The 27,893-nt window shown below is 35.7% G+C and overlaps 1 protein-coding gene across 2 annotated transcripts in view; it reads left to right on the plus strand.

Moving 5' to 3' along the window:
• The window catches only part of WNK3 (WNK lysine deficient protein kinase 3), a gene marked incomplete at both ends in the record, with an annotated part of 97,699 nt that overhangs the window by 49,340 nt on the left and 20,466 nt on the right, over nucleotides 1–27,893 (plus strand). The window contains 9 exons of one of the 2 annotated variants that reach the window (XM_080909811.1): nucleotides 9,503–9,567; nucleotides 13,469–13,616; nucleotides 15,062–15,178; nucleotides 17,526–17,681; nucleotides 17,763–17,814; nucleotides 19,015–19,152; nucleotides 19,499–20,445; nucleotides 26,690–26,921; nucleotides 27,306–27,436. In XM_080909811.1, coding sequence (XP_080765937.1) covers nucleotides 9,503–9,567; nucleotides 13,469–13,616; nucleotides 15,062–15,178; nucleotides 17,526–17,681; nucleotides 17,763–17,814; nucleotides 19,015–19,152; nucleotides 19,499–20,445; nucleotides 26,690–26,921; nucleotides 27,306–27,436 — 1,986 coding nt within the window. The remainder of the gene's footprint in view (nucleotides 1–9,502; nucleotides 9,568–13,468; nucleotides 13,617–15,061; nucleotides 15,179–17,525; nucleotides 17,682–17,762; nucleotides 17,815–19,014; nucleotides 19,153–19,498; nucleotides 20,446–26,689; nucleotides 26,922–27,305; nucleotides 27,437–27,893) is intronic. The other variant, XM_080909812.1, reaches the window with a different exon arrangement.

Below are 27,893 nucleotides of genomic sequence, written 5' to 3' on the forward strand. Positions count from 1 at the left end.
GTATTTTTGCATCAGTGTTCATAAGTGAGATTGGTCTGAAGTTCTCTTTCCTTTAGGGTCTCTGTGTGGTTTAAGAACAAGGGTTATTGTAGCCTCAAAAAATGAGTTAGGTAGTGTTCCATCTGATTCTATTTTGTGGAATAGTTTGGAGAGTATTGGTATTATGTCGTCAATAGATGTCTGATAAAATTCTGCACTAAACCCATCTGGACCTGGGCTTTTTTTTGGTTGGGAGGCTTTTGATGACTACCTTTATTTCTTTAGGTGTTATGGGATTATTTAGATGGTTTACCTGGTCCTATTTAACTTTAGTATCTTGTATCTGTCTAGGAATTCATCCATTTCCTTCAGATTTTCCAGCTTTCTTGAGTATAGGCTTTTGTAGTAGGATCTGATGATTTCTTAAATTTCCTCAGTTTCAGTTGTTATTTCTCCAGTTTCCTTTCTGATTTTGTTAATTTGGATACTCTCTTTGCCCTCTAGTTAGTCTGGCTAAGGGTTTATCAATCTTGTTTATTTTTCTCAAAGAACCAGCTCTTGGTTTTGTTGTTTCTTTCAAGGGTTCTATTTGTTTCTATTTGGTCTATTTCTGCCCTAGAGGCTGACATTTTTGCTGTTGTAATATACATACACAAGTCTTAAGGCCTAGCTCTTTATAGAAAAGTACTGGGATCAGGAAAACTTGATAGAATTATTTTGAATGCAAATTCAGTGAGATATCTTGGATCTTCATCTGGACCCGCTCACATAAGTAACTGATACTGAATTGAGTGTAGTCTAAGGAATGTTTAACATACAAATCCAAGCAGAATTTTAAATCATGGAACTCTTAGTACCAGTATTGTTTTCTGCTACTCAGTGGTGGGCGGTATCCCTGGCTGCTGTGGTAGAATGGTATCTCTAAAATATTATATATTATTTTAATGAAAGGCTGTACATTTCAGCATTTCTGAGTTGTCTATTTACACATGAGGACTTAGGGTTATTTTTACTAGCATATCGTACTTCTGTTTTATTCCTGACATCAGTGGAATGATTTATTTATTCTTTGAACTCTAATTCTCCTATGCAGAGGTTAACCCCGTCTCTTTGTACATACTATCAGTGAGGTATGCCCTCACCCCCAGCTATATCTGTATGAGTATGGACTGTTTATGCAATGTTGATGTTAGTTTGCAGTAGGTTTTTCATGTGCCAGTTGTTCAAAAATAGTCATGGTCATACTATATGTGAATATGATTTAAATGTTATATACATTTATTCTTGCAAAGACAATCTTATATATGACCAGATTTTGAGGTAGTATAGGGAACCAATGTCTTAGAGAGTTGATATTTTTTAAAGATTTAAAAATTTATGTGTGTGGGTAGATGTGTGCTACATGTATGTGGGTACCTGTAGAGGCTAGAAGTGGATGTCTGATCCCCAAAAGCTGAAATTACTGACTGTCATGAGCTTCCTGATATGGGTGCTGAAAACCAAACTCTAGCACCCTAAAAGAGTACACATGCTTAACTGCTTAACTGTTGAGCCATCTTTCCACTTCCAAGAGTTTTTATAAATTTTCAATTTAAAAACTTTACTGGAGGAAATCCGAAAAAACTATTACATCCTACTACAAAAGCCTATACTCAACAAAATTGGAAAATCTGGATGAAGTGAACAATTTTCTAGACAGTTACCAGGTACCAAAGTTAAATCAGGTTCAGATAAACCATCCAAACTCTTGTATAATCCCTAAAGAAATAGAAGCAGTCATCAAAAGTTTCCCAACTAAAAAAAGTCCAGGAACAGATGAATTTGGTGTGGAATTCTATCAGACCTTCAAAGATGATCTATACTCTTCAAACTATTTCACAAAATAGAAAAAGAAGAAACACTATTTAATTTGTTCTATGAAGCCACAATTATGCTCATACCTAAATCACACAAAGACCCAACAATGAAAGAGAATTTCAGACCAATCTCCCTTATGAACATTGGTGCAAAAATACTCAATATAATTCTCGAAAACCTAATCCAAGAACACAAGACAATCATCCATCACAGTCAAGTAAGCTTCATCCCAAGGATGCAGGAATGGTTCAAAATATGGAAATCCACCAACATAATCCACCATATAAACAAACTCAAAGAACAAACCCACACGATCATCTCATTAGATGTTGAGAAATCTTTTTACAAAATTCAACACCCCTCCATGTTAAAAGTCATGGAAAATCAGGAATTCAGGGCCTGTAACTAAACATAATAAAAGCAATATACAGCAAACCAGTAGCCAACATCAAACTAAATGGTGAGAAACTTGAAGCAATCCCACTAAAATCAGGGACTCGACAAGGCTGCCCGCTCTCCCCTACCCATTCAGTATAGTACTGGAAGTCCTGGCTAGAGCAATTAGACAGCAAAAGGAAATCAAAGGGATACAAAATGGAAAGGAAGAAGTCAAAATATCACTATTTGCAGATGACATGATATTATACTTAAGTGACCCCAAAAAATTTCACCAGAGAACTCCTACAGCTGATAAACAACTTTAGCAAAGTGGCAGGATATAAAATTAATTCAAACAAATCAATAACCTTCTTCTACTCAAAGGATAAATAGGCTGAGAAAGAAATTAGGGAAATGACACCCTTCACAATAGTCACAAAGAGTATAAAATACATTGGTGTGACCCTAACTAAGCAAGTGAAGGATCTGTATGATAAGAACTTCAAGTCTCTGAAGAAGGAAATTGAAGATCTCAGAAAATGGAAACATCTCCCAAGCTTATGGTTTCACAGGATTAATATAGTAAAAATATGGTCGTCTTGCCAAAAGCAATCTACAGAGTCAATGGAATCCCCATCAAAATTCCAACTCAATTTTCATAGAGTTAGAGCAATTTGCAAACTTATTTGGAATAACAAAAAATCCCAGGATAGAGAAAACTATTCTAAACAATAAAAGAACTGCTGGGGAAATCACGATCCCCAACCTCAAGCTGTATTACAGAGCAATTGTGATAAAAACTGTGGGGATCCATCCCATATACAGTCATCAAATCCAGACAATGTTGCTGATAGCATGAAGTGCATGCTGACAGGTGTCTGATATAACTGTGTTTTGCAAGGATCTGGTAGATCCTGAGAACTACAGAGTCAGATGCTCTCAACCAACCATTGGACTGAGAATGGGGCCCTCAATGGAGGAGTTAGAGAAAGGACTGAAGGAGCTGAAGGGGTTTGCAACTCCATAAGAAGAACAACAATATCAATCAACCAGACCTCTAAGAGCTCCCAGAGAATAAAGCACCAACCCAAGAGTACACATGGAGGGACCCATGGTTCCAGCAACATATGTAGCAGAGGATGGCCTTATCAGACATCAAAGAGAGGAGAGGTCCTTGGCCCTGTGAAGGCTCAATATCCCAGTGTAGGGGAATGCCAGGGTGGGGAGATGGGAGTAAGTGGTTGGGTGGGGCACCCTCATAGAGCCAGGGGAGGGGGGATTCCAGAGGGGAAACTGGGAAGTGGGATAACATTTGAAATGTAAGTAAAGAAAACACACACACACACACAAACACACACACACACACACACACATATATACACACTCTACTGGATTTATTTTTTAACTATTTAGCCCTGTCTGGCCTCAAATTCACAAAGGTCTGTTTGCCTCTGCCTCTGGTGTATTGGGATTAAAGGTATGTGCCACTACACTTGTTTAGTTTTTTTGGTTTTCTCATTTATTTTCATGTGTGTGGGTGTTTTACTTTCATGCATATCTATAAACCAAATGCATGTAATACCCAGGAAAGCCAGAAGAAATTGTCAGATCCTCTGTTCCTGAAGTTACCAATAGCTGCAAGAAACCTGGGTCCTCTGAAAGAACAACAGCCATTTCTTATACTTCTGAACCATCTCTATAGCCCCAGGTCTTTTTTCTTTTTTAATATAGAACACTTCACGGATTTGAATGTCATCATTGTGCAGGGGTCCTGCTGATCTTCTCTGTATTGTTTCAATTCTAGTATATATGCTGTTGAAGAAAGAACATGAAATCAGTTTTCACAATCTATGCCACCAGTTGTTTGTTGTCGTCCTTCCACAACATCCCTATTCTGATCCTTACATCTTGCTATATACTGTCATATGAATAATTGGGAAAATGAATAGCTTTGGAATTTTTTTAAGGTTACTTGGCTATTCAATTTTTGATTTTCTGGATATTTGAAATGGACCTTGCATTTATATGCATAAATGACAAATAAATTAGTTGGATAGAAAAAAAATAACTTATGAACATTTCGTTCTGTATATTTTGTTCTTTTGTCTTCTGGTTGATGCATCAGAAGTTTGAGCCAGGTGTGAGGCAAGGCATCTGCTTGTATTGCCAGCACTTGGAAAGCAGAGGTATTCCTCCTAACTAAAGAGTTAGTCTACATATTTTGTACAGCTTCATTCTTAGAAACTAACTTTCTAAGTCTATTGTTTCTTCCTCTAAATATTTCTTTAAAGCATAAGGAGAGTTAAAGTTATCTGTTTCTCAAAAATAAAACGTATATAGTTCTTCAGGCCACTTTTTGTCATTAAACCATGGATAGAATAATAATTTTTGGTATTTTATCAGAAATAGATTATATCAGCTTTTTAAATATCCTTATATATTAAGTTATATATTTATATTTACTTGTGCTAATAAAAATGTGTGGCTTAATAAGTGTTTGTATATATGTATATACCAAAATGAAATGAGAAAATAAATTTCTAGTTCTCTATAAGGTTGACAGAGATTCATCTACATTTTTATGTATCAGTAGTTTATTTTGTGAATTGTTCTTTTATAAGCAATATCAAACTTCAATTCTCTATTTTCTTGTGTTTTCCTAATTTTAGGGTCCTTTGGATACTTAGGATTGTTCTGATTTCAGGGTCTTTAGGATAAAGCTACTGTTAAACATTCTGTGTATTTTCTGGTATACAAATGTATACATTTCTCCTACATTTGTAAGTATATGTTGGTAGGATTAAGTGTATATTTAGCTACACTTGATTATGTTGGAAAGTATACTAAAGCATCTATAAAAAAGAAACCATTCGTTTCAGCAGTATATGAGACTTCTGTTGCTCTGCATCCTTGCAAACACTATTTACTGCCATTCTTTTCCATTCCAGCTGTTTTCATAAGTGTGTTGTGGTAATATTTATTTGATTGAGGAAATGCATACCACAGTGAAAACCTGTGGAAGTCAGAGAACAACTTATTGGGGTGTTACTTCTTATCCTCTACCATGCAAGTTCTAGCGATCAAACTTAGTTCATCAGACATACATATGTACATATATATATATAGTTGACATATATATATATATAGTTGCTGTGTTTACATTTGTAATTAAAAAGTAATCTGTACGAACAAATTTTGAATACACACATATCACATATGTCATTAGGACATTTTCATTTTCATACATGTGTATAATGCATTTTCATTATTCCTCCACCCACAACTCTTTCTTAGCCCAATTTCATTCCTGAAAATGCAAGAGTGCAATAACTGTAGCTATCTGGAAGAAAACATTCTGCAACACTTCAGTTCTTATTTCATTTTTTTTTATAAAACAGCTTTATTTTACAAAACAAAGATAAATGTACAGATTTTAAACATTTTTTTGCTTAAAATTATACATTTTTTGTCAGTACTTTTTTCAGATTTTAACGTAATTTTTACATAAAAATATATGAATATATTTTTTTAGTCAGTACTTGATTTTTTTCAAGGTTTGATTGTATGCCTTGAAAACTTAATAGTTACAATGAGCTAAAGTACATGTAAAACAAAATGTAACACGGAAATAGTCAAAGTTTTCTTGTTTTGTAAATATTTTTTTGTTTTGTTTTCTTTATTTCTTGGACTTCATACAGTCTGTGAGTTGTTTCTGGGGGAGTGCAAGCCTCTGGGGTTAGCATCCCACTATCAGTGACTGCATATTATGTCTGTTCTTTTGTGACTGGGTTATCTCACTCAGGATGATATTCTCTAGATGCAGCCATTTTCTTAAGAATTTGGTTAAGTCATTGTTTCTGGTGGCTGAGTAGTATTCCATTGTGTATATGTACCACAATTTTTGTATCCATTCATCTTCTGAAGGACATCTGGGTTCCTTCCAGCTTCTGGCTATTATAAATAGAGCCGCTATGAACATTGTGGTGCATATATCTTTGTTGTGTATTAAAGTGTCTCTGGGGTATATGCCCAGAAGTGGAATAGCTGGATCTTCAGGTAGTACTATATCCAATTTTCTGAGGTATCGCCAGACTGATTTCCAGAGTGGTTGTATTAGCTTGCAACCCCACCAACAGTGGAGAAGTGTTCCTCTTTCTCCGCAGCCTCGCCAGCATCTGCTGTCATCTGAGTTTTGGATCTTGGCCAATCTGACTGGTGTGAGGTGGAATCTCAGGGTTGTTTTGATTTGCATTTCCCTGATGGCTAAGGATGTCGAGCACTTCCTCAGATGTTTCTCGGCCATTTGGTGTTCCTCAACTGAAAACGTTTTGTTTAGCTCTGTACCCCATTTTTTAATAGGGTTATTTGATTCTCTGGTGTCTAGCTTTTTGAGTTCCTTGTACACCTTGGATATTAGGTCTCTATCTGATGTGGTGTTGGTAAAGATCTTTTCCCATTCTGTTGGTTGCCATTTTGTTTTCTTGACGATGTCCTTAGCCTTACAGAAACTTTGCAATCTCATTAAGTCCCATTTGTTAATCTTTGACCTTAGAGCTTGAGCCTTTGGTGTTTTGTTCAGTTCTTATTTCTTGCATTCTTTCTGCCCTTCTTCTGTGATGTTCCCTGAGCCTTGAGGGGCTAATGTAGATGTCCTATCTAGTGCTTAGCTCTCAGCAGTTCATTGTTGTCAGCACTTTTACTAGCTATGAGTCTTTGTAGCAAATACCACCTACTGCAAAAACAAGTCTGTCTGACCACAGCTGACTGCAGCCAATGTCTGTGGATATAAACAAATATCTAGAAGACAGTTTACAGGTACATCATGTCCAGTGAGCAATACGACTTCCTCAGCCATGGGCTTTTGACCAGGTTTCCAATACCAAATGTAATTTTCTTCATGTGGCACAGTCCTCAAGTCCACCCCATAATAGACTGGCCACTCTTGTACCAGTTGCCATGTCTTACATGGCTATGCAAGAGTGGGACACGCAGGTTCATACTGAAGGATATTCTACAAAATATGACTATTAATAACAATTCTCCCACAGCAGCTGTTTAGTTCCTCAAATCTCTATAAAACAGCCACCACGGGGAACTTCCAGTTAAGTTACAGCTTGATTTCCCTACCAGAGAATGTGGAACCTTCAACAGCTCACCTCTGATTCCAGCCTTTGGTATTGGAGACAGGATCCCTGGTGCAAACTGCCTAGCTAGACTAGCCAAATCTGCTGGTTCTGGGTTCCGTTGAGAACCTGACTCAATACATAATAAGGTGGAGAGCAATGAAGGAAGATTGATGGCATTTGACCTTTGGCTTCTACACCTACACCCACATGTGTGCCCACACAGGTGAACATGCATACACATGCACACCACATCCATATAAGTAAACTTCAACTGTTATTGAGATAATGTATTTTAATGGCAATTTCTCCCACCTTGATTTAGTTTTAAAATCTAGTTTTAAAATATACTTTGCCTTTAATTGCTTCATTTCTTTTGTTTCCTTTAATCTAGACTGATTCTTTAAGCTTCATCTTTTATTACTTTGGTTTCTCTGAAAAAAGAAGGTTTATATTTTGTAAAATATCCTTCAGTTTGAATCTGAATCATCCACTTCTTTAGGACAAGTTATAATTCTTTTAAAGCCAGGGATACAATTGTAACTGGTGGGGGTTTTTCTTTCTATATTATATTGATTTGTCTCAACATTAGAAGATTAAATTTGATTATGTGGTTAAGATGGGGCTTTCTATGATCTTGCCACTGTAAGGCAAGTACTTACAGTAGTTAACTTAAAAGTAATACATGGGGACACTTTTTGAGACTATGTAATTATACTTTTCTTCATCTAACTTCTACTAGTTTTAGTATCCATTTATTTTTCTACACCCCTTCTTGTATTTATTAGTTGCCTTTTTATAGGTAGATCTGTCTTTTTCTTATTTGTTCATTCATATCTGTGTGAACTCACTTATTTTATTAAATGGACTATTTTCTTATTACTTATTTTGTGTCTAATGTTTGGGCATTAGTAGTCCCTTAATTATTTTCTAGATATGTCTCTATCACTCTATTGGTTTTGCCACAGTAAAATTTATTTTGTAGGCCCACTGTTGTAAACAACAATTTGTCCAAAGTATTTTGGTCCTTCCTAATTTATAATAGAAGCTAAGATATGAGCACCTTGACTGGTTTGTTTCTAGAACCCATTGTTTCATATATATATATATATATACACATACATGCATAACACAGTATAGTTTGACAGTTTGAATATGTTTTTTTCTATAGAAAATTTGTCCAAATACTTTATAAATGGATAAGACTAAGGAGGGATTGAAATAAGGTGTAAAAATAAAGGAACATAAGTAGAATAATAGTGTATGGAAAAACCCAATTCATGGAAAGGAGCTCCAGTCTAGTGTGGCTCAAAGAAGAGATGCAAGGACTGGAGAGATGGCTCAGTGGTTAAGAGCACTGACTGCTCTTCCAAAGGTCCTGAGTTCAAATCCCAGCACCTACATGGTGGCTCACAACCATCTGTAATGGGATCTGATGCCTTCTGGTGTGTCTGAAGACAGCTGCCCTGTACTCCTATATAATAAATAAGTAAAATCTTGGAGGGAGGGAGGGAGGGAGAGAGGGAGAGAGAGAGATGCAAAAGCAGAGAGCCAGGAGCAGACCAGTTTCACAGAGGAATTTACCCTCTGAAAGAACTCAATCTTTTAGAACATGAGAGGTCATCATAGAAAGTTTAATTGGGTAAGGAATAATTATTTTGTTAGATTTACATTTTAATACTCTGTTGTTCATGGCAATTAATGAATTCATTGATCTTTTTTTCTTGTGAAATTGCAATAACTCAGGATTCATCAATACTTTGTGAAAGATAGGACAAACAAGAATTACTTAATTAAAACAGTATTAAGTTGTATGTATTCATTTATTATTTTTTAAGAAGGGATCTCACTGTGCAGCTCTGGCTAGCCTAGAACTCACTTTGTATATCAGGCTGGTCTCCAACTCACAGCCTCTAGGTGCTGGGATTAAAGGAGTGCACCACCATACCTTACAAAATACTGTTAACATTTAATGAAAAAGTCTTGAGTAAGATATACTTGTAGTAATGTCAGTAATAGGCTTGACATAAGCATTGGGTAATAAAGATATTCTAACTGGTTTACAAAATAGAAAAAGTTTAGCAATGATATTTGAAATAGCAAATTGTATCTTAGCATGAATTTTGCTGTCATAATAATAGATATTATTACTGTACTCTTTACAGCCTGTATCCCAACCAATTGGAGTTGAACAACAAACAACTCTTCAAAATCCAGATTTTGTTCGAAGGTAAGTATCATAAGCTTAGTACTAGGTAGTCGGTGGTGGCACGCTTCTACATGTCCTTGTATGCTTAGAATTAAGCATTTTTTAAACTTTTTGTATTTGTGTAAGATTAATAAAATTGGGATGCATTCACTTTATTTTAATATTTATAGTGATCATGTAGATTGTCAAGTTACTGACATTTTATTATTTTGTTTATACTATTTTACTGTACAAAGGAAATAACAAATTAGGTAAATTAAACTTCAGCTAATCTCATAAAATAAATTGTAGCAAGATATGTAATTGTTGATGGTTTTAAAATCATTTTCTATGTTATTCAGGTTGGTTAATTTCTATTAGTTTTTCAAATTTATTCTTTTTTTTCTTGTGTCCTCTTTATTCCATTTTTTCTCATTCCATGGGGTTTTATTTCTGTGATTCTATGTTTAGTTCTATAATTTCCTTTTGGTTCTTTCTTAATCTTCTATTTCTCATTGCCTTTTTTCTAGTGTGCTTCAAATGCAGGTAAAATTACCTGTTGACGTTCTTATTTGTTTTGTTTTTGTTATTTTTATTCCTGGGAATGGAGCCCATGTTCTTGAACAGGATAGGCAAGCATTTTACCACCAAGCCCATCTTAGTTAGGATGTTACTGCTGTGAACAGACACCATAACCAAGGCAAGTCTTATAAAGGACAACATTTAACTGGGACTGGCTTACAGGTTCAGAGGTTCAGTCCATTATCATCATGGTAGGAAGTGTGCCAGTATACAGGCAGGCATAATTCTGGTGGAGCTGAGAATTTTGAATCTCAATCTGAAGGCAACCAAAAGACTGGCTTCCACAGACAGCCAGGAGGAGGGTCTAATTCCTCACTGGGCAGAGTTTGAACATCTGAAACCTCAATGCCCACCCCCACAGTGATATATTTCCTCCATCAAAGCCACTTGTACTCCATTAAGGCCACACCTCCTACTATTGCCGCTCTCCATAGGCCAAACATTCAAACACATGAGTCTGTGGGAGCCAACCCTATTTAAACCACCACACGGTTCCTTGCTGAAGTTTGCTCCCCACTCCTTTTTCTTTTTTAAATTTCTTTCTACTTTGTGCTAAGGACCAAGCCCAGGGCTATGTGGATACTAGATGTGTGCTCTATCACTGATAAGTACCACACCCTAGCCTACTAAAACATTTTGATTATGGCTTGTCTTATAATTTCAATATTTGCTTTATCTTGGATGTTTATACCTGTTGGTTGTCTTTCTGCATTCAAGTTGTAATTTTCTTGTTTCGTTTGGTTTGGTTTTGTTGGTTGCTTTTTGTTTCTGTTTTGGTATGACAAGTATTTTCATTTATATATTTAGGCATTATATAAGGATATTTTGAATTGTGTTTAAATCTTCTGTTTTAGTAGAAATTCCCTGTGTTCAGGTGCACATGCTCTGGCCCATTCTTCTGGGTTAGAATTTTCTAATGAAAATTTAGTTTTAGAGTCCTTACACTGTTCTGGTCTGCTTTGTTTGCCTTACACCACTGGATACAACCATGGTTCCAAAGGCTAGCTTTCTAATCCATACCCTACTGGTGAGGTTCCTCTCTGGTTCCACAGGAGAAGAGTCTGTCTTTGGCTAATGAGTCAGATGATGTTAGGTTTGAGTTCCTTTTATGTCTATATAAATGTACAAGAGTGAGCCTGATAGCCTTGTGTTACTGGGTAGCTAATTGGGAGATGTCAAGCTGCTAGGTTTTTTCCCCAAGACTTTGGGGGTTCTTGTCCAGTCTTGACATTCATCTTTTCAGTCTAGGTTGCCCTCCTTTTATTGTCTAGTTTCTTGTCTTCAGAAAATGAGCAAGAAAATTTGAGTGTCTATCATCCTGTTCCAAAAACTAGTATAAATTATTAGATTTGTTTATTTTATTATGTGTATAAGTGTTCTGCATTTGCACCACATGTATGCCTGGTAGCCATAAGAGTCATAAGAAAGAATTGGATCCACTGAAAATAGAATTAAAGATAGTTGTGAGCTGTGGCTTCACATTTGAATACTTGGAATTGAAAACAGGTCCTCTACAAGAGTAATAAGTGCTTTTAACCACTGACCCATCTCTCAAGCATTAAACTAGTATTTTAAGGAAACTTCTGAATGTGTATAGTATTATCTCATGAGCTACACTTGTATCTCCTTTTATCCTCTAGTGCTTATCTTTTTATTACTGTAATTTCTCTATATTTTAAGAACTCCAGGAAAAGGGATTATTGGGAGGATGTGCTAGTAACAGAACCCAACCCTTGTACATGGTGCACAAAACTGAACCACTGAGCTACACTGTTAGCCCTTGCAAACATTAATGTGTAAACATTCCATCACTTGTACTTATGTATATTCTTTTATATGCAAATAGAAATAATTTCGTTTTTGTCTTTTATGTCTTTTTGTACATATCTACAGAGATGATTCATTAGGAGTTTTCAGAAGAAAAGACTCACCAAAAATTAATTTAAAACATATTTTTAAAAGGTCTATTGGTACTTATATGTGAAATTAGGTATTAAATAAAATAGTATGTTTATCTTTGAAGACTATTTCACCCACTCTCAGCGTTTGATTGGGATTGAGGCATCTTGAGCAGCACCTACCCCACCTACCACCTATTCATCTACCTTGGCATGTATATTGTTTTGGTGTCCTTGTTCAGCTCATGTTTAGACAGTCATATTAGTGGACTTTATAAGTGTAGCTTCAGAAATTACTAAGAAACACCATTTCCTGTCAAATCCCAGATCCTCTGGTTCTTAGAGTCTTTTCTTTCCCTATTCCACAATGGTCCCTGAGCCTTTGGTGCAGGCATGTTTTGAAGATGTACCCATTTGGCTGGGCTCAACAACTTTGTATTTTGATTGGTTGTGGATTTCTGTAATGAGCTCTGTTGCAGAGAGAAAATTTCTTTGATGAGGAGTGAAGACTACACTTTTTCTGTGGGCATAAAGTCAATGTTTATGATTGCTGTTAGTGATTGTGCTGGTTTAGGAGATTAGTGGTTGTAGTTTTTCTTCTTAAGATCCATGACTTCATTAGCACTGTCTTTTTTAAATTTTTTGATTTGAACTTATAAAATAGCTATAACTAGCCCGAGTTAATCGTGTTGAACAATTTTTATATCATTTTTATTGTTTGCTTTTCCTTCTGCATTGTTTCTGTCTCCTATACTTAGTCTGTGTATTCATTGCTGAGGTAAATCTCCTTTATGAAGTAAGAATGTATATTCATTTTAGAAGCTTCACTTGAATATATTAGTAAAGTAATCTCCAAATTAGAAAATAATGTTAACCAAGATTGTCTACTAAATTAAGAGTATTCCTTAATAAAATATTTTATAGTATCCTATGACTGACAGTGGTTTTCTTTTATTCATATTCCTGCGATAAAAAATGTGTGGCAAGTATAAATGATATTCCAATTTTATAGCTTCCAAAAATATCTTTATTAAAATATAATTTGTGGGACTGGAAAGATAGTTCAGCAGGTCTAACTGCTCTTTCAAAGGACAACGGTTCAGTTCCCAGCACCTACATGGTAGCCACAACCATGTTTAACTCCAGTCCCAGAGAATCAGACACCCCTTTCTGACCTCTAAGGGCACTTCATACACATAGTACACAGACATGTGTGCAGGCTTAACATCCACACATATAAAATAAAAATAAATGTTTAAGAAAATACAATGTATTTATCCTATAATTCATCCATTTAACTTGTACAACTCAGTGGTATTAAGTGTATTAACAGTTAGGTAACTATAACATTTATAAAGATATATTACTTGGGTTGATTTTTAAGTTTACAATTTTATAATCTTAAGTTTTCTTTAGATGTTATGATTAAGATTGGAATAAACTCTTTTTTTTTAAATCAGTAGCTTGAATCAAGATGTGACATCTGTGAAAGAAAATACCAGTAGCCCTGATACCCCAAGTGGAAATGGCAAACAGGATCGGATCAAACAAAGAAGGGCCTCCTGTCCCCGACCAGAAAAGGGGACTAAATTCCAGCTTACTGTTCTTCAGGTCAGTGTGTGTGTATGACTGGATTACAGATTATGTGGAAATCTTGGAGACTTGAAGAACAATGCTGTGAAAGTAAATGCAGAATATTGCAAAGTGCCCTGTAAACCTTGATTCAGAGTTTCTGATTAGTTAGCAAATTAGTTAGCAAAATACATTGACTTATTTTGTGATAGGTGTCCCAAAGTTTTTGTACTTATTTTTTCATTTATTTATTTATTTATTTATTTATTTATTTACTTACTTACTTACTTACTTACTTACTTACTTACTTACTTTATATTCCAATCATGCCCCCCACCCTGTTCCTCTTCTCCTAGTCTCACCCTTACAAATTTCTTCCACCATTACTCCTCACATTCTCAGAGAAGGGGAAGCCCTTCTTTGTGTACCACCCGACCCTGGGGCATCCATTCGTCATAAGCCTTAGCACTTCCTCTTCCCCTAGGACCCAGCTAGGCAGTCCAGTTAGGGGAATGGGATCCAACAGCAGGTAACTGAGTCAGATACAACCACTGCTCCAGTTGTTCAGGACCCACATGAAGACTAAGCTGCACATCTGCTACATGCGTGCAGGGAGGCCTAGTATAGCCCCTGCATGGTTTTTAGTTGGGAGTTCAGGCTTTGTGAGTCCCCATGGGCCCAGGTTAGCTGACTCTGCAAGTCGTCTTATGGTGTCCCTGACACCTCCAAATCACTCAATTTTACCCCCGCACCATGCACACACACTAACACCACCACCAAAATCAAAATTACAGGAATTAAAAATCATTGGTCATCAATACCTTATTTTCATCAGGCCCTTCAAAAACCCTATATAACAGTATGCCCATTTTTATAAATCAAGATGCTCAAGACCAGAAAAATAATTCTCATTAAATCATTCAGCTACCAAGTGCTAGAGTCAGATCTGAAGACAGATCAGACTTTAAAGCCTGTATCTCTAGCCAATATGATACATGTTTTAGATGCATTTAAAAACCTATATACAATTTCATATTTTTTCTTTTTGAAAGCTCAATATATTATGTATATGTTTCTAATACCAGTAAATAATTTTAATAATATATTGTAAATGTCTGCAATACATAGTTCCTTATACAGAGATATAATTTAATCATCCCCTTTCCTGTGTTTCTATAACTGTTGCTGAATTACTCCCTGTAAAATGTTGTGATTTTTTTTCATTTTTATTATTTTTAGACAGTATTTGATAATAGCCAAGGCTTGCCTCAAACTTACTATATAGCCAAGGATAACCTTAAATTTCTAATTCTTCTGCCTTCACTTCCCAAGGCCTGAGGTTACAGATATGATCCTCATAATTGTTTTATGTGGTCCTGGAAATGGTACTACGGCTTTGTGCGTGCTAGGCAAGCTCTGTACCAGCTGTGTTCCATCCTCAGCCAAGATGGCTTTTGTTAGACTGATTAAATATGTGTACTTAGGTCTCAGTCTCTGGAGACAACATGGTGGAGTGTCAGCTGGAAACACATAACAATAAGATGGTCACATTCAAGTTTGATGTTGATGGTGATGCACCTGAGGATATTGCTGACTATATGGTAAGTATAGTAAGATTTTTCCCTTAGTGTATTCATTCTCTCTTCTTTTATCGTCTCTCCCCTCCCCCCTTTCTAATTTCCCCAGTTTCCTCTCCATTCATCCATTTACACTCATCTCTAGATAGAATGTGTGGAGGGTTTTAAAATTTGCATAGGGGAGAACTGCTCATAATCAGGGATGTTGCTACATTTTCTCTGTCTTTTTTTTTTCTGTATTTATCTGAATAAATAAGAAGGGATCTTTTTAAGATTAGTGTGTTTTACTCTTTAATTGTATGTTAAAATAATATTATAACTTTAATTGATAATCTTATTGTATAGGTACCTGATTGAATCAAGCTAGGTAATTTTAACATTCTGTGTAAATATATTCAATAATGCTTCTCAGTACATTAGGTTTTTTTTTAATGTGTGAGTATACTACCATATTTACATATTTGTGTGGGTATGCACATGGAGTACATTGGGTGCTGTCCTCAATTGCTCTTGTTTGTATGTGTGCATTTGGTGTTTGTTTATGCTGTATATATACAAGTGCTCAAGTACATGTACCCATACCCACACCTGCAGAGGCTAGAGGATGACTTTACATGTCCTCCTCCATCCTTCTCTGACTTACTCTTTTGAAATAAAATCTCTTCCTAATCCTGAGGCTTTCAGCCTCAGCAGCCAGCAAGCCCAAGAAATCTTCCTGTTTTCCCTCAGAGCTGGGTTACAGGCTTACTTGAGTCCATGCCAAGTTTGTTATTTGGATGCTGGGAACTGAACTCAGGCTCTCATGGTTGCTTAGCAAACTTCTTAACCACAACCACTGAGCAATTTACCCTTTTTTTTTTTTTTTTTTTTGGACATGGTCTCTCACTGAATCTGTAGTACATTGATTTAGCGAGACTGACTAACCAGTGACTTTTAGAAATCTTCCTATTTCTGACACCCACAAGCCCATCCTCAGCACTGGGATTACAGATACATGCCACCATGCCTGGCTTTTAACATGGGTGCTGGAAAGTCTAACTCAGGCTCCCACTCTTATACATCAGGCATTTTACCAACTGAGTTGTTTACTCAGGACCACATTTAGTTTTTAAAAATAGTTTTGAATACTTTGGCTTAAGTTAGTATTTTTCTTTTCTCCTCCTCCTTCCTTTTGTACAGATGGAGATAGAGGGTATAAATCATAATACTTTATCTTTTGTATTACTAACTTAATAGTTTTGTCCATTGTACATCTATCTTAACAGAGTTTTCTGATGTCTTTTGTTTCCTATTTCTTATTCATATTTAATACAGTGAACAGTCAGGAGCTATTATTTATCATGCTTCATATTGTTCTCATGTTCTGATTTAGAAAGCCCTTAAGTTCGGACATCCTAATTTTAAACATTGTCTCAGTTACATTCTTGTTGTGTTGTTGTTTTGAGACAGGGACAAATTCCACAGGCTCTGACTGGCGTGTAGTCGACTGATATTGAGCTATCATCCTGCTTCAGCCTTCCTAAGTACTAAAATTTTAGGTGTACACCATGATCCCCTGTTGTCTTACATATAATACATTTAAATAACAGCTGATTTTTATACTTTTTAACTGAAAATAATTTTTCTATATAATAAATAATTCTGATCATGGTTTGCTGCCTCTCATCTCCTCCCAGATCCTCTGTACCTTCTCACGCATCCAACTCCATGCCTTCTTTCTCTCTCTTTAGAAAACTGGGTGTAGTTTTTATATCCAATGAGACTTTGTTGGAGAAAACAAATCTTTCCTTTGTAAGGAGTGACAGTTGGAAATAGCTTCATGGTTAGAATGTAAGGTTGTATCCATTTTTCTCTCTCAGTGCTGGGACACTGTTTGGCTTGGGCCTGTGCAGGTCCTGTGCATGCTTTTACTCTCTCTGTTGGTTCATATGTATGTCAGTCCTATCGTGTATGGAAGACACTTTTTCCTTGATATTATATATTTCTTCTTGGATTTACAGTCTTTCTACTTCCTCTTCTTCATAGCTTCTTGAACTCTGAGTGGAGGAGTTTGGAGACAGTCTCTTAAATGGAGACATCCTATTTAAGACTGAGTGTTCCAAGGTCTCCTGTTCTCTGCACATTGTCCAGTTGAAATGATAGCCAATTTGTAAAATTCAAGATATTAAAAGCATAATGGCTTTTTCTGACAAATATCAGTGGTCTCAGAATAATGAAATGCATTATGAAATATTTTATAACTGGTCTTAATTATTTTATGTGGCACATACTGATTTTTGTTGTTTTCCTATGAAAATCACTACTAAAATATTACAATTTTGAAGAAAATGAATTTACTCTTATGAAAACATTGGCTTTTACTTGATGGCAGGTTGAAGATAACTTTGTGCTGGAAAGTGAGAAAGAAAAATTTGTAGAGGAATTGAGGGCTATTGTAGGTCAAGCCCAGGAGATCCTTCATGTCCACTCAGCTGCAGAAAAATTCACTGGTGTTGACTCTGTTGCCTTGGAATCTAACAGTAACCAAGTAAGACCACTTTTGTAGTAAAAAGGTCATTTGGGGACTTTGTCCGGAACACACTCATTTACCCGTTCATTTTTATTTCAGACAGGATCATCTGAACAAGTACTGATAAATACTGCATCCACTCAAACTAGCAGTAAGTATACTTAATAAAATTTACCATTTGACTTTTGAAACAAGGTATATTGGAGTCTTGATATATAGTCATAAAGAAATATTAAGCAATAAATTAATCTGATCATAAATTGATGTTTTTCCACATTTGAAAGAATTTTATAGCCCAGAAATTTAAAACACCCAATTGTTGATTCTTTATATGAGTAACTTACTTCTGAGTCTTCACATGGTATGCCACCAGAAAAGGCAATCTCAGTGCTGATGACCTTTGATGGCTTATTGAATCTTAACTAGTAATTTGTTTACTTTGACGTGAGATGAACAAAAGAATTCTAACTAAAATTACTATTTTCTAAGTTTGCCTCATGTTGTAAGTCATTCAGAACTTGACAGTTTCACTGATGATAATACTGTTGCCAGTTCTGCTCACTAATAACTTTGTAAATCAGGCACCAGAGAGACTTCCAGAAACTAAAATTGGGGTTCTTCTATTTTCTTTTCTAACAACTTTATCTCTTCATTCTTCTTAGCCCTAGTCATGGGTATATTAAGAATGTCTGGGAGGGGGAGAAGAACCATAGCATTATGAAAACCTCTGAAGGAATTAACACAATATGAAGAAGTGAAGGGTGGTTTGGGAATAGCAGAAGCAGATACCATTATCCTGAAATTTAGTTCAACTCTGTTAGGATGCCAGAGCACATGTGTATCTTACTTTGTTGGTTAGCAGAAATCTGAGCAAGTTTCTGACTGACAATGTAAAATAACATGCCAAAGAAAATTACTTAAGAAAGTTTACAGATGTAGGGATTTGCTTACTTTATTTTTATATTGCCACAAGCTAGATTTACTTCTCTTTCTTCTGGTTCTATAGTTCTGGTTCTTAGTTCTGAATACTTTAATGCTTGTGTGAATGTATACCACCATGGAACAACCATAATCAGGCTGCAGAACAACAGCTATAAATATGAATGGAGAAACTATGCCCCAGTTATTTAAATGGAGTGGCTCCCTTCTGGTTCCTATTAATACATACCTTATACTTAGTCCTGTAGACTATATGTCAAGGTTAGGATGTTATTCTTATGATTTATAATTATTCTTGTACTATTGGAAATGGAGATAACACAAGCTGATTTTTAACTTGATTTCTTTATTTAAGAATATGAACAAATTAACAGTTGCTTAGTGTGTAATTTGTTGATAATTCTTTCTACAGATGAATCTGCTCCTCAGTCATCTCCAGTTGGTCGCTGGCGGTTTTGTATCAACCAAACAATAAAAAATCGTGAGGCGCAGTCTCCTCCTTCCCTTCAGCCTTCCATGGCCATGGTGCCTGGGTTACATCCATTTCCTAGTAAGCTTTATTATCTTCCCGCGTTATATGGACTTGGATGCTATGATTACAAATTACTGATTGTATCATTAATATGTTTTCATGAATATCTTATGCTTATGACAGTTTTCATGAACATTTAGAAGACATTAATATTGTTAAATAACAGGTCATTTTATTCAATATTTTTTAAAGGCACAAGAAGTCATTTTTTTCTTGACTGTTGAATTCTGTGATGTTTTAGGTCTTATTTACGAGTATGCTCTTAAATAGACTCTCATTTGTCCCTTGCTTTTCTTGTCTCTTGACTTTTGTATTTGCACTTTGTACTCATTCTAACTTAGCTATTCTTTTGTTATTGTTCCAGGTTCAAAAAACACAAGTAATCAGGAAGTATCACAGGACACACTGATCACTATAGAGAACAATCCAGGCCATCATGAATTTTTCACCTCCAAATTAGAGCACAAGGGTGTGGTTGATGGTAAGATTGGTGAATGTGCTGGTGTAGAAACTGAGAAACCGAGCACTCCCTATCAAGTGGAAAACGGCAGACAGACGATGGCACCAGCTACTGATAATTCCAACTATTCTGCTACTTTGGTGTGTCCAGTTCCAGTTGAATGTGAGGCACTCACCAGCCAAGCAGGCATGTTCAGGCCTACATATCCATGTCAGCAAGGTTCTGTTCTGGCTGATGTGCTTATGGCCCATCCTGGTGAATCAGTTCAGAGTAGTGGTAATGCTGCTCTAACATCAGTACTTGTGTCTTCTGATCAAAAGCCTCAATCCTTATCAGTACAGCAGCCAACTATAGATGCAGAGGTTATTTCCCAAGAAGGAGAAACCACAGTAAACACTGAAACAAGTTCTCCTAAGGCTGTCGTTGCCACTCAGACTCCTGGCTTTGAACCAGCTGTGCTTCTACCTGCGACTATCCTGGAATCAGATGGGGAACGGCCTCCAAAATTGGAGTTTGCTGACAATCGCATTAAAACACTGGATGAAAAATTAAGAAACCTACTCTATCAGGAGCACAGCATTTCTACCATCTGTCCTGAGAGTCAGAAGGATACGCAAAGCATAGACTCTCCATTTTCTTCCTCTGCAGAAGATATACTATCCTATCCAATGCCAGAAGTCATAGCCATCAGTCACTCCGGGATTCAAGATAGCCCTGCACAATCCCCAAATTTCCAACAAACAGGCTCTAAGATTCTATCCAATGTGGCTGCAAGTCAGCCTGCTCATATATCAGTGTTCAAAAGAGACCTGAATGTGATAACTTCTGTACCCAGCGAGTTATGTTTACATGTAAGTATCTTTCTAATTCTTATTTTTGCTCATGAATTCAAAGAAATGCTTTCTCTCCTAAAAAGTTCAGAAGTGACTGTCATTTAAGACCATGACCTAGTTATAATCACAAGACTGACTTAGGCTGCAGTTACTCAGAACTTATTAGAAATGGCAGCTGTTTGTGGTCCATCTAAGAGAACTTTCTTGTGAGTTAACTTGGAGTTTACAAGCACTGTGTATATTACCTTGTGGATAGGAGGACCATACTTTTTTTTTTTTCAACTGAAGTGGAAACTGCCAAAACAAAACTTAGAAACTGTTAATCCATTTTCTTACAATTTTATAGTATTGATTTAATGTTTTGAAGAGTTTAACTTATTTTTTTAAAAAACAAAAATCATCCATAATTGTATGACTTTTTTCTTAACCTCTAAAATAACCAGAAATATAGCTCAGTGATAGTGCTTGACCAGTATGTCAAACAGTAGAACATTTAAGTAAGCATTATCACCCATACTATAGTCCTAGCACTAAGGAGACGGGAGTAGTGGGGTCTAAAGTCCAAAATCATCTTCAACTACATACTGAGTTTGAGGCAAGCCTAGACTACACAAGACCTTGTTGCAAAACAACAAAAAAATGTAAGAGGGGGTCATAGGTTCCAGCCACTCCCAGCTGAACTATTGACTCCTAATAAATTCTAGTAAAGAGACAGTCATTGTCTTCAGTTGTTTAATCAATGGTTAGCCCACCAGGCACCAGTGAAAAATCCCAAACATAGATTTATACACATGGTCCTGATTAAACTTAATGGTTCACAAAAGTAAATGTAAAGATATGGATGTGGGAAAAGAACTTGTTGGGAGGAGAGGAGTTGATGAAAATTGGAGGGAGATAAGAGTTGGGGGAGAGTAGTAAGAATTCATTACAAACATGTATTAAAATTATCAAAGAATAAATTCAATTAGCAAAGAAACAGAAAAAGGAACAGGAGGAAAAAGAGTTTTTGTTAGAAGGATTGGGATTTAAAGATTATAAATTTTTCAGATTTTAGAGTCTCTGAATTGAAGAATACTTGTATATGAAATGAGATGTCTTGGGGATATTCTCAAATCTAAATACATAATTAGTTTATGTTTTTAATATATTTACACATGGAGAATGTGAATGATTTTATATAGTATCATTGATTCATCTTCATTTTAATTGCAACATATTAGATGAGGTTGGTCAGATGTAGAATTTTCCACTAGCGGCATTATGTTGGTTATGAGAAAGTTTCAGACTTTAGATTTTAGATTTCCATTAAATTGCTCACCTATATAATGTAGGAACTTTAGTATTCCTCTTTTTTATATTTCCATGCAGTTTTTCTAGTATTGGCCATTAAGTTCAGGGACCAAACACACGATATGCATGTGCTATATCACTGAGCCTGTTTCTCTTTTCTACCTGTTCAGCCACAGAAGTCTCCAGTAATGATTTGCTGCTAGTCTTTGAATTTTCTTAAGACTCCATAGACCTATTTAAATGTTAATCACATTTTCTCTAAAATAATATTGTATTATAAACACATTGGTCAATATACTGAAAAATTTAATTTTGCCATGTATCATAAATGTTTACCACTGTAAGTTTTGTCATGGTTACTATACAAATAAAATAATCTTGTGTAAAAAGTAAAATCTTTTACTTTCCCAAACCTGCAAACATAGCTGTTATCTTTTCTGGATACAGTTTTAGTTAATGTATGAATATTTCTGCATATATATTATGTTTTTAGATATAAATGCATGTTATATTTGTCTACATATGCTTCTTTTACATATATGTACTATTTTGCATTTTAAAACTTTTTATAAGCTATTTAAAGTTATAGAATTAATCATTTCATAAGTCTAAACAATACTTCTTAAATGAGTTTATTATTGTAGTTTTTGGTCATTTTTATTAATAACTTGTAAATAATACATGTGTTGGTCCCTCTCTTGATTTAGTAATTTTATATGTTTCTTTTAAAGACTGGGTTTCACTATGTAGCTTGCAGTGGGCATGGAACTAATTACCTTGCCATTTAATAGAATGTGCTCCTTATAGCTCAGTTACCTCTCTTTTTTAAATATTTATTTATTTTATGAGTACACTGGGCATTGGTTCCCATTACAAATGGTTTTTGAGGCACCATGTGGTTGCTGGGATTTGAACTCAGGACCTTTGGAGGAGCAGTCAGTGCTATTAACCACTGAGTCATCTCTCTAGTCCTCAGTTACCTCTTAAAGGTTCTGCCTGTTTTATCTTCCTAAACAGTACAGTGAGTATTAAATTTTAACATGATTTTGATGAGGACATTTAAACCATAATGAATTCCTTTTTGGATTCTTCATTGTTTAGTATGTAGAAAAACAGTTGAGTTTCTCTCTCTCTCTCTCTCTCTCTCTCTCTCTCTCTCTCTCTCTCTCTCTCTCTCTCTCTCTCTCTCTCCCTCCCTCCCTCCCTCCCTCCCTCCCTCCCTCCCTCCCTCCCTCCCTCTCTCCCTCTCTCCCTCTCTCCCTCTCCAAGGCATCTATCTACTCTATAGTCCAGGTTAGCTTCAAACTCATGGCAGTCTTCCTATTTCAACCCTCATAGTGCTGGAATTGTAGATGTGAGCCACTCCTCTTAGCTGCAACTGACGTTCATGTGTTATGATTATGTCATTAAACTTTGCTGAGTTTATTCCTATGTTCTAATAGCTTTGGTATTCTTTTGGATTTTCTTTTTCTCTTTCTTGTATGCATGGGGGGGAGGGATTCTTGCCCCAAGGTCCCACCCCCTTAATCTGCTATCTCTAGAACATAGGATTCAGCTTCATTTTACTTCCTGGTGCCCCTTTAGTAGTTGAGCCATATATTTTGTATTTTTCCTTTCACAGCTTGCTCCTTTTCATTAAAACACTCTTCATAAATTCAAACTGTAGTAAGTACACAACAGAATTTATACAAGACTGTTTTGAGACTTCCTTTTTCAAAGAGATTAATTTAAATCTCTTCACCTTAGCCTCAGGCAGACTACTTGGACAATGACAACAGTCTCTTCACCACATACTGAAATTCTTCTCCACTGAAACCTCTTGAGCCAGGGCTGCACAGTTCAAATCACTCTCAGTAACAAAGTTTTCCATATTCCTTCTAGGACAGCCCATTAAATCCCACTTATATCATTCCACTGCTTTCCAAATCCAAAATCCCAAAATCCACATTCTTCCAAACAAAATCATGGTCAGGCCTATCCCAGCAATATCCCAGTCCCTGGTACCAACTCCTGTCTTAGGGTTTTACTGATGTGAACAGACACCATGACCAAGACAACTCTTATAAAGACAACATTTAACTGGGGCTGGCTTACAGATTCAGAAGTTCAGTCCATTATCATCAAGGCAGTAGCATGGCAGCATCCAGGCAGGCATCGTGCAGCTGGAGCTGAGAGTTCTACATCATCACCCAAAGGTAAACAGGAAAAGACTACCTTCCAGGCAGCTAGGAAAAGGGTCTTAAAACCCACACCAACAGTGACATATCTACTCCAAGGTTTCACCTCCCAAGAGTGCCACTCACTGGGCCAAACATGCTCAAACCACTACAGTGTCCTTGGTCACTCTTTACCGTGTTCTGTTGTAGCAGAATCACTGATTTGAGTAATATAACTAGACATTCTGCTCAGAGCATCTGAACTCAGTTCTTTGTGCTTTCATAGTAAGTGCTTAACCCACTAAGCTATCTTCCAACCTTCAATTTTGTCTTTTTTCCCCTTTGAGACAGGGTCTAACTCTGTAAATCATGCTGACCTTGAACTCACAGAGATGAACTCACAGAGATCCACCTTCCTACATCTGAATCCATACTACAACATCTAGCTTTGAGTTTTCTATGTTTAAAATTTTATTACCTATAAATAATCTTATTTGCTTATTTTATATTTTTCTCCTAAATTAACTTTTTATATCATGCTTTCCTCTCTTTGTCCCTCTGCATTTTGTAATGACATTTCTTTATCTTTTAAGAATATTATATTGTCTTATTAGTCATTTTTGCAATGAGGATTACATTTTTGAATTTCTAGTAACTCTAATCCATTCTTTTAAAAAATATTTGTGCTTAATTTTATGTATAAGTATGTATGCCTGATGTGTATATGTATGCACCATGTGTGTGAAAGAGCCCATGGAGATCAGAAGAGGTGTTCGATTACTAGAGTTGCAGATGGCTGTGAGCCACCATGAACATTCTGAGAACCAAACCTGGTTGCCTTTAACCACTGAATCCTCACTCCTGTACTGATCTTAATGCTCCCTCCAGGGTAGCTGTAGTAGCTAGTCTGCAAAGACAGCTGGCCTTACTCTTCCTGTTGGATGTTGTCTTTGCCCCTCACTGACTTCTCTTTTGGCCCAAATCTATTTCTTCTATGTGCTCTGTTTTGAAAGTAGATGCTCTGATGTTTTTTGCTTGGTGTGGAGAAAAGTGATGTGGAATGGCTGTTTTTTTATTTTGGTACCTTAACCATTGTAATTTTCCATTTAGTAATTGTCTTTTGAGCAGTAAGCCAAACCTTTATTTATGAAGTTTACATTCTAGTTAGTATTTAACAGTCTGTCAATAACATAACTAAAGGGCTATGATAAATTAGAATATTACTAATATTTAGGGAAAGATTTATACATACTAGTGACATTTATAGGTAGAAATCTGCTCAGCGAATCAAAGAAGGCTAGTTAAGTAGAAAGATCTTTAAAAATATAATGCATTGAAAAGACAGATAGGGCAAAGATGGGGTAGAATTTTGTAAGCATACTTTTCATTGCCCAGGTTTCTCTGTTGCTGATCATACTACCACCTGAGTATATATATAGTCTCTTGAAACAAACATTTCCTACATATATTATGGTCTGCCTTTTATTGCTGCAGTCATAAATTCTTGTATCTATATCAGAATTTTTATTGTGTCTAAATATTCCACTTGCTCACAAAAACTAAAATTTATATTAAATAGCCTATCTTGTTTTATTTACTACATATGAATATATCTTACCTATAATTTCAACGGGATCAGTGTAGTACTTTATGAAATGTATTTTTACAAGGTCTTTTTTTTTCTCCTCGATGAAATAGTAATGTTGCTAACTCAAAATGGAACTTCAGAAACTTGTTTACTGATTGATCAAAATTTCACTTTTTTGAGACAACTTCTCATACATCCTGAGCTGGCCTCAAACGTTCTACATAACCAAAGATGACCTGCCTCTACCTAATAATCCTACTTCCACCTTCTAAGTACTATAATTATGATTGTATCCACATGAGCACTTCATGTGATTCTGGGAATCAAACCTAGAATCATGTTCTTGTTAGGCAAGCCCTCTTTCAATTGGACAACATCTCTAATCCAAAATTTTCTTTTTGATAACTCAGGATTTGTTCTAAGTGTTAATAATTCTTATCATTTAGGATTGCTGTCATCCTTTTAGATGGTTGCTATATCCCATCCTGTATGATTTCATATTTACTTTTAATCTATTATCAGTAACCATTCTTATATCCCCAAAGTATCTGTGGGTCTATGCACTAAGTTTTTCTACTAATTGGCATGGATAATTTATTTTTAATGTACTCAGGCACAGAAAGTAATTATGGGTATTTGGGGAGAGCAGAAGGACAAGAAGATAGGAGTTTTATAGAAATCATGGTTTAATATAAAAAAATTTAGAACATGAATTCACAATAATTATCTGATATTTCTTTGTTACTCAAACAGTGACATTAAATATCTTGTTTTTCTATTGTATGATACTCTTAAATAATAAGAGAGCAAACTAACATATCATTTAATAGCATTTATATCCAGGCATGGTGCTGTATACCCTTGGGAGGTAAAAACAGTGGGAGCTGGATCAAGAACAGCCTGGCTTACATAATACTTTGTCTATACTGAACCAAAAAATAGTATTTTCCATTATTTTGGCACACATAAAAAACTTATTTTTAATTTAAGTTTTCAAGGTTGATGTAATGATAAATATTTTGGCCTGGAAAATTAACGTTCTGTTTGATTTTACTTAAATGTCAAGGCTTCTGTTTCAGTCTTATATGGTAGTGTTACTGCAGCAGTTCATTGTGTACTATTTTTGGTTAGTTACTAATCCATATAAGAAACACCAGTATACCAAAAACTTATTTGCCTTACCTAAATTATTCCCACCTTGTTTTTCTTTGGTTTTTGTCTCCATTAGGAGATGTCCCCAGATGCTTCACTTCCAGGGGATCCAGAGGCCTATCCTGCTGCTGTGTCAAGCGATGGAACCATTCATCTGCAGACAGGAGGTGGATATTTTGGCCTAAGCTTTACTTGTCCTAGTCTCAAAAATCCTATTAGCAGGAAATCCTGGACTCGAAAATTAAAAAGCTGGGCATACAGGCTACGGCAGTCAACCAGCTTTTTCAAGAGATCAAAAGTCCGTCAAGGTAGTGTGCTTACAGTCAGGGACATAGACTAGGTAACATCATTTTTCATCTACTTTTTATTTTTTGTCGTTCATACTCAAATCTTGCCATGTTTTTCATGTAGCTCATGTATGTTAAATATCCCATTAAAGTTGGTGCCATTTTATTTTTTCCTTTTGTAATTTGGTTCTTCAGTTATTCATTTCATATAGATACTAAGTATTGGGATAAATCTTGCAATGTCTGATTTAGAGTTAGGGATTTAAACAATGTTGCTTATACATTAACACCTTTTAATTATTAGCGAGGGTTAAACTTTCTGCTTTTCTTCATTTTTAGTATGTAAACAAATTTGTCTTTAAAATGATTTTCTCTTTTCTGCTTATAATTTGACAAACCTTGCAGTGGCAACAGAAGATAAAAGATCAGCAATTGCTTCTGATCCCATTCCGCTGACACGGGAATCCTCAGCTGATACTAGGGCTTTGAGTAGATGTAAAGCGATGAGTGGATCCTTTCAGCGGGGTCGGTTCCAGGTTTGTGTCTTTGGTTGACTTTATCATTGGGTGCCTAATGAGAGGAAACTGGGCTGCTGATACAGCTTCATCATGGTAGAGTTTGCCCACCATCTACCATCCTGGGTTCTATCCCTAACAGTATAAAAAAGTGACAGATTTGAAATTGATCTGTGAATGATCCTTACTTTAATTGTAAATCATTATATAGCTAACTTCTTTATATATATTTATACAAGATGTAATATATTTATATTATACAGAGATCTAAAATGTCTTTACCTTTTTACTTTATATTATTAAAGGTGAATTGAAAGAATTTTAGGAGTTTTTTTTTTTTTTTTTAGCAGTTGTAAAAGAGCACAGAAACAATCATCTTAGGGGTCATCATTTTTATCAATTTAACTCATTTTTTAGATTTATTATTTTTATTCATGTGTGTGTCTGTGTATGTATATGCATTGAGGATTCCCACAGA

The sequence above is a fragment of the Micromys minutus genome (genome assembly GCF_963924665.1).
Source record: "Micromys minutus genome assembly, chromosome: X".
In the NCBI taxonomy this organism is placed as follows: Eukaryota; Metazoa; Chordata; class Mammalia; order Rodentia; family Muridae; genus Micromys; species Micromys minutus.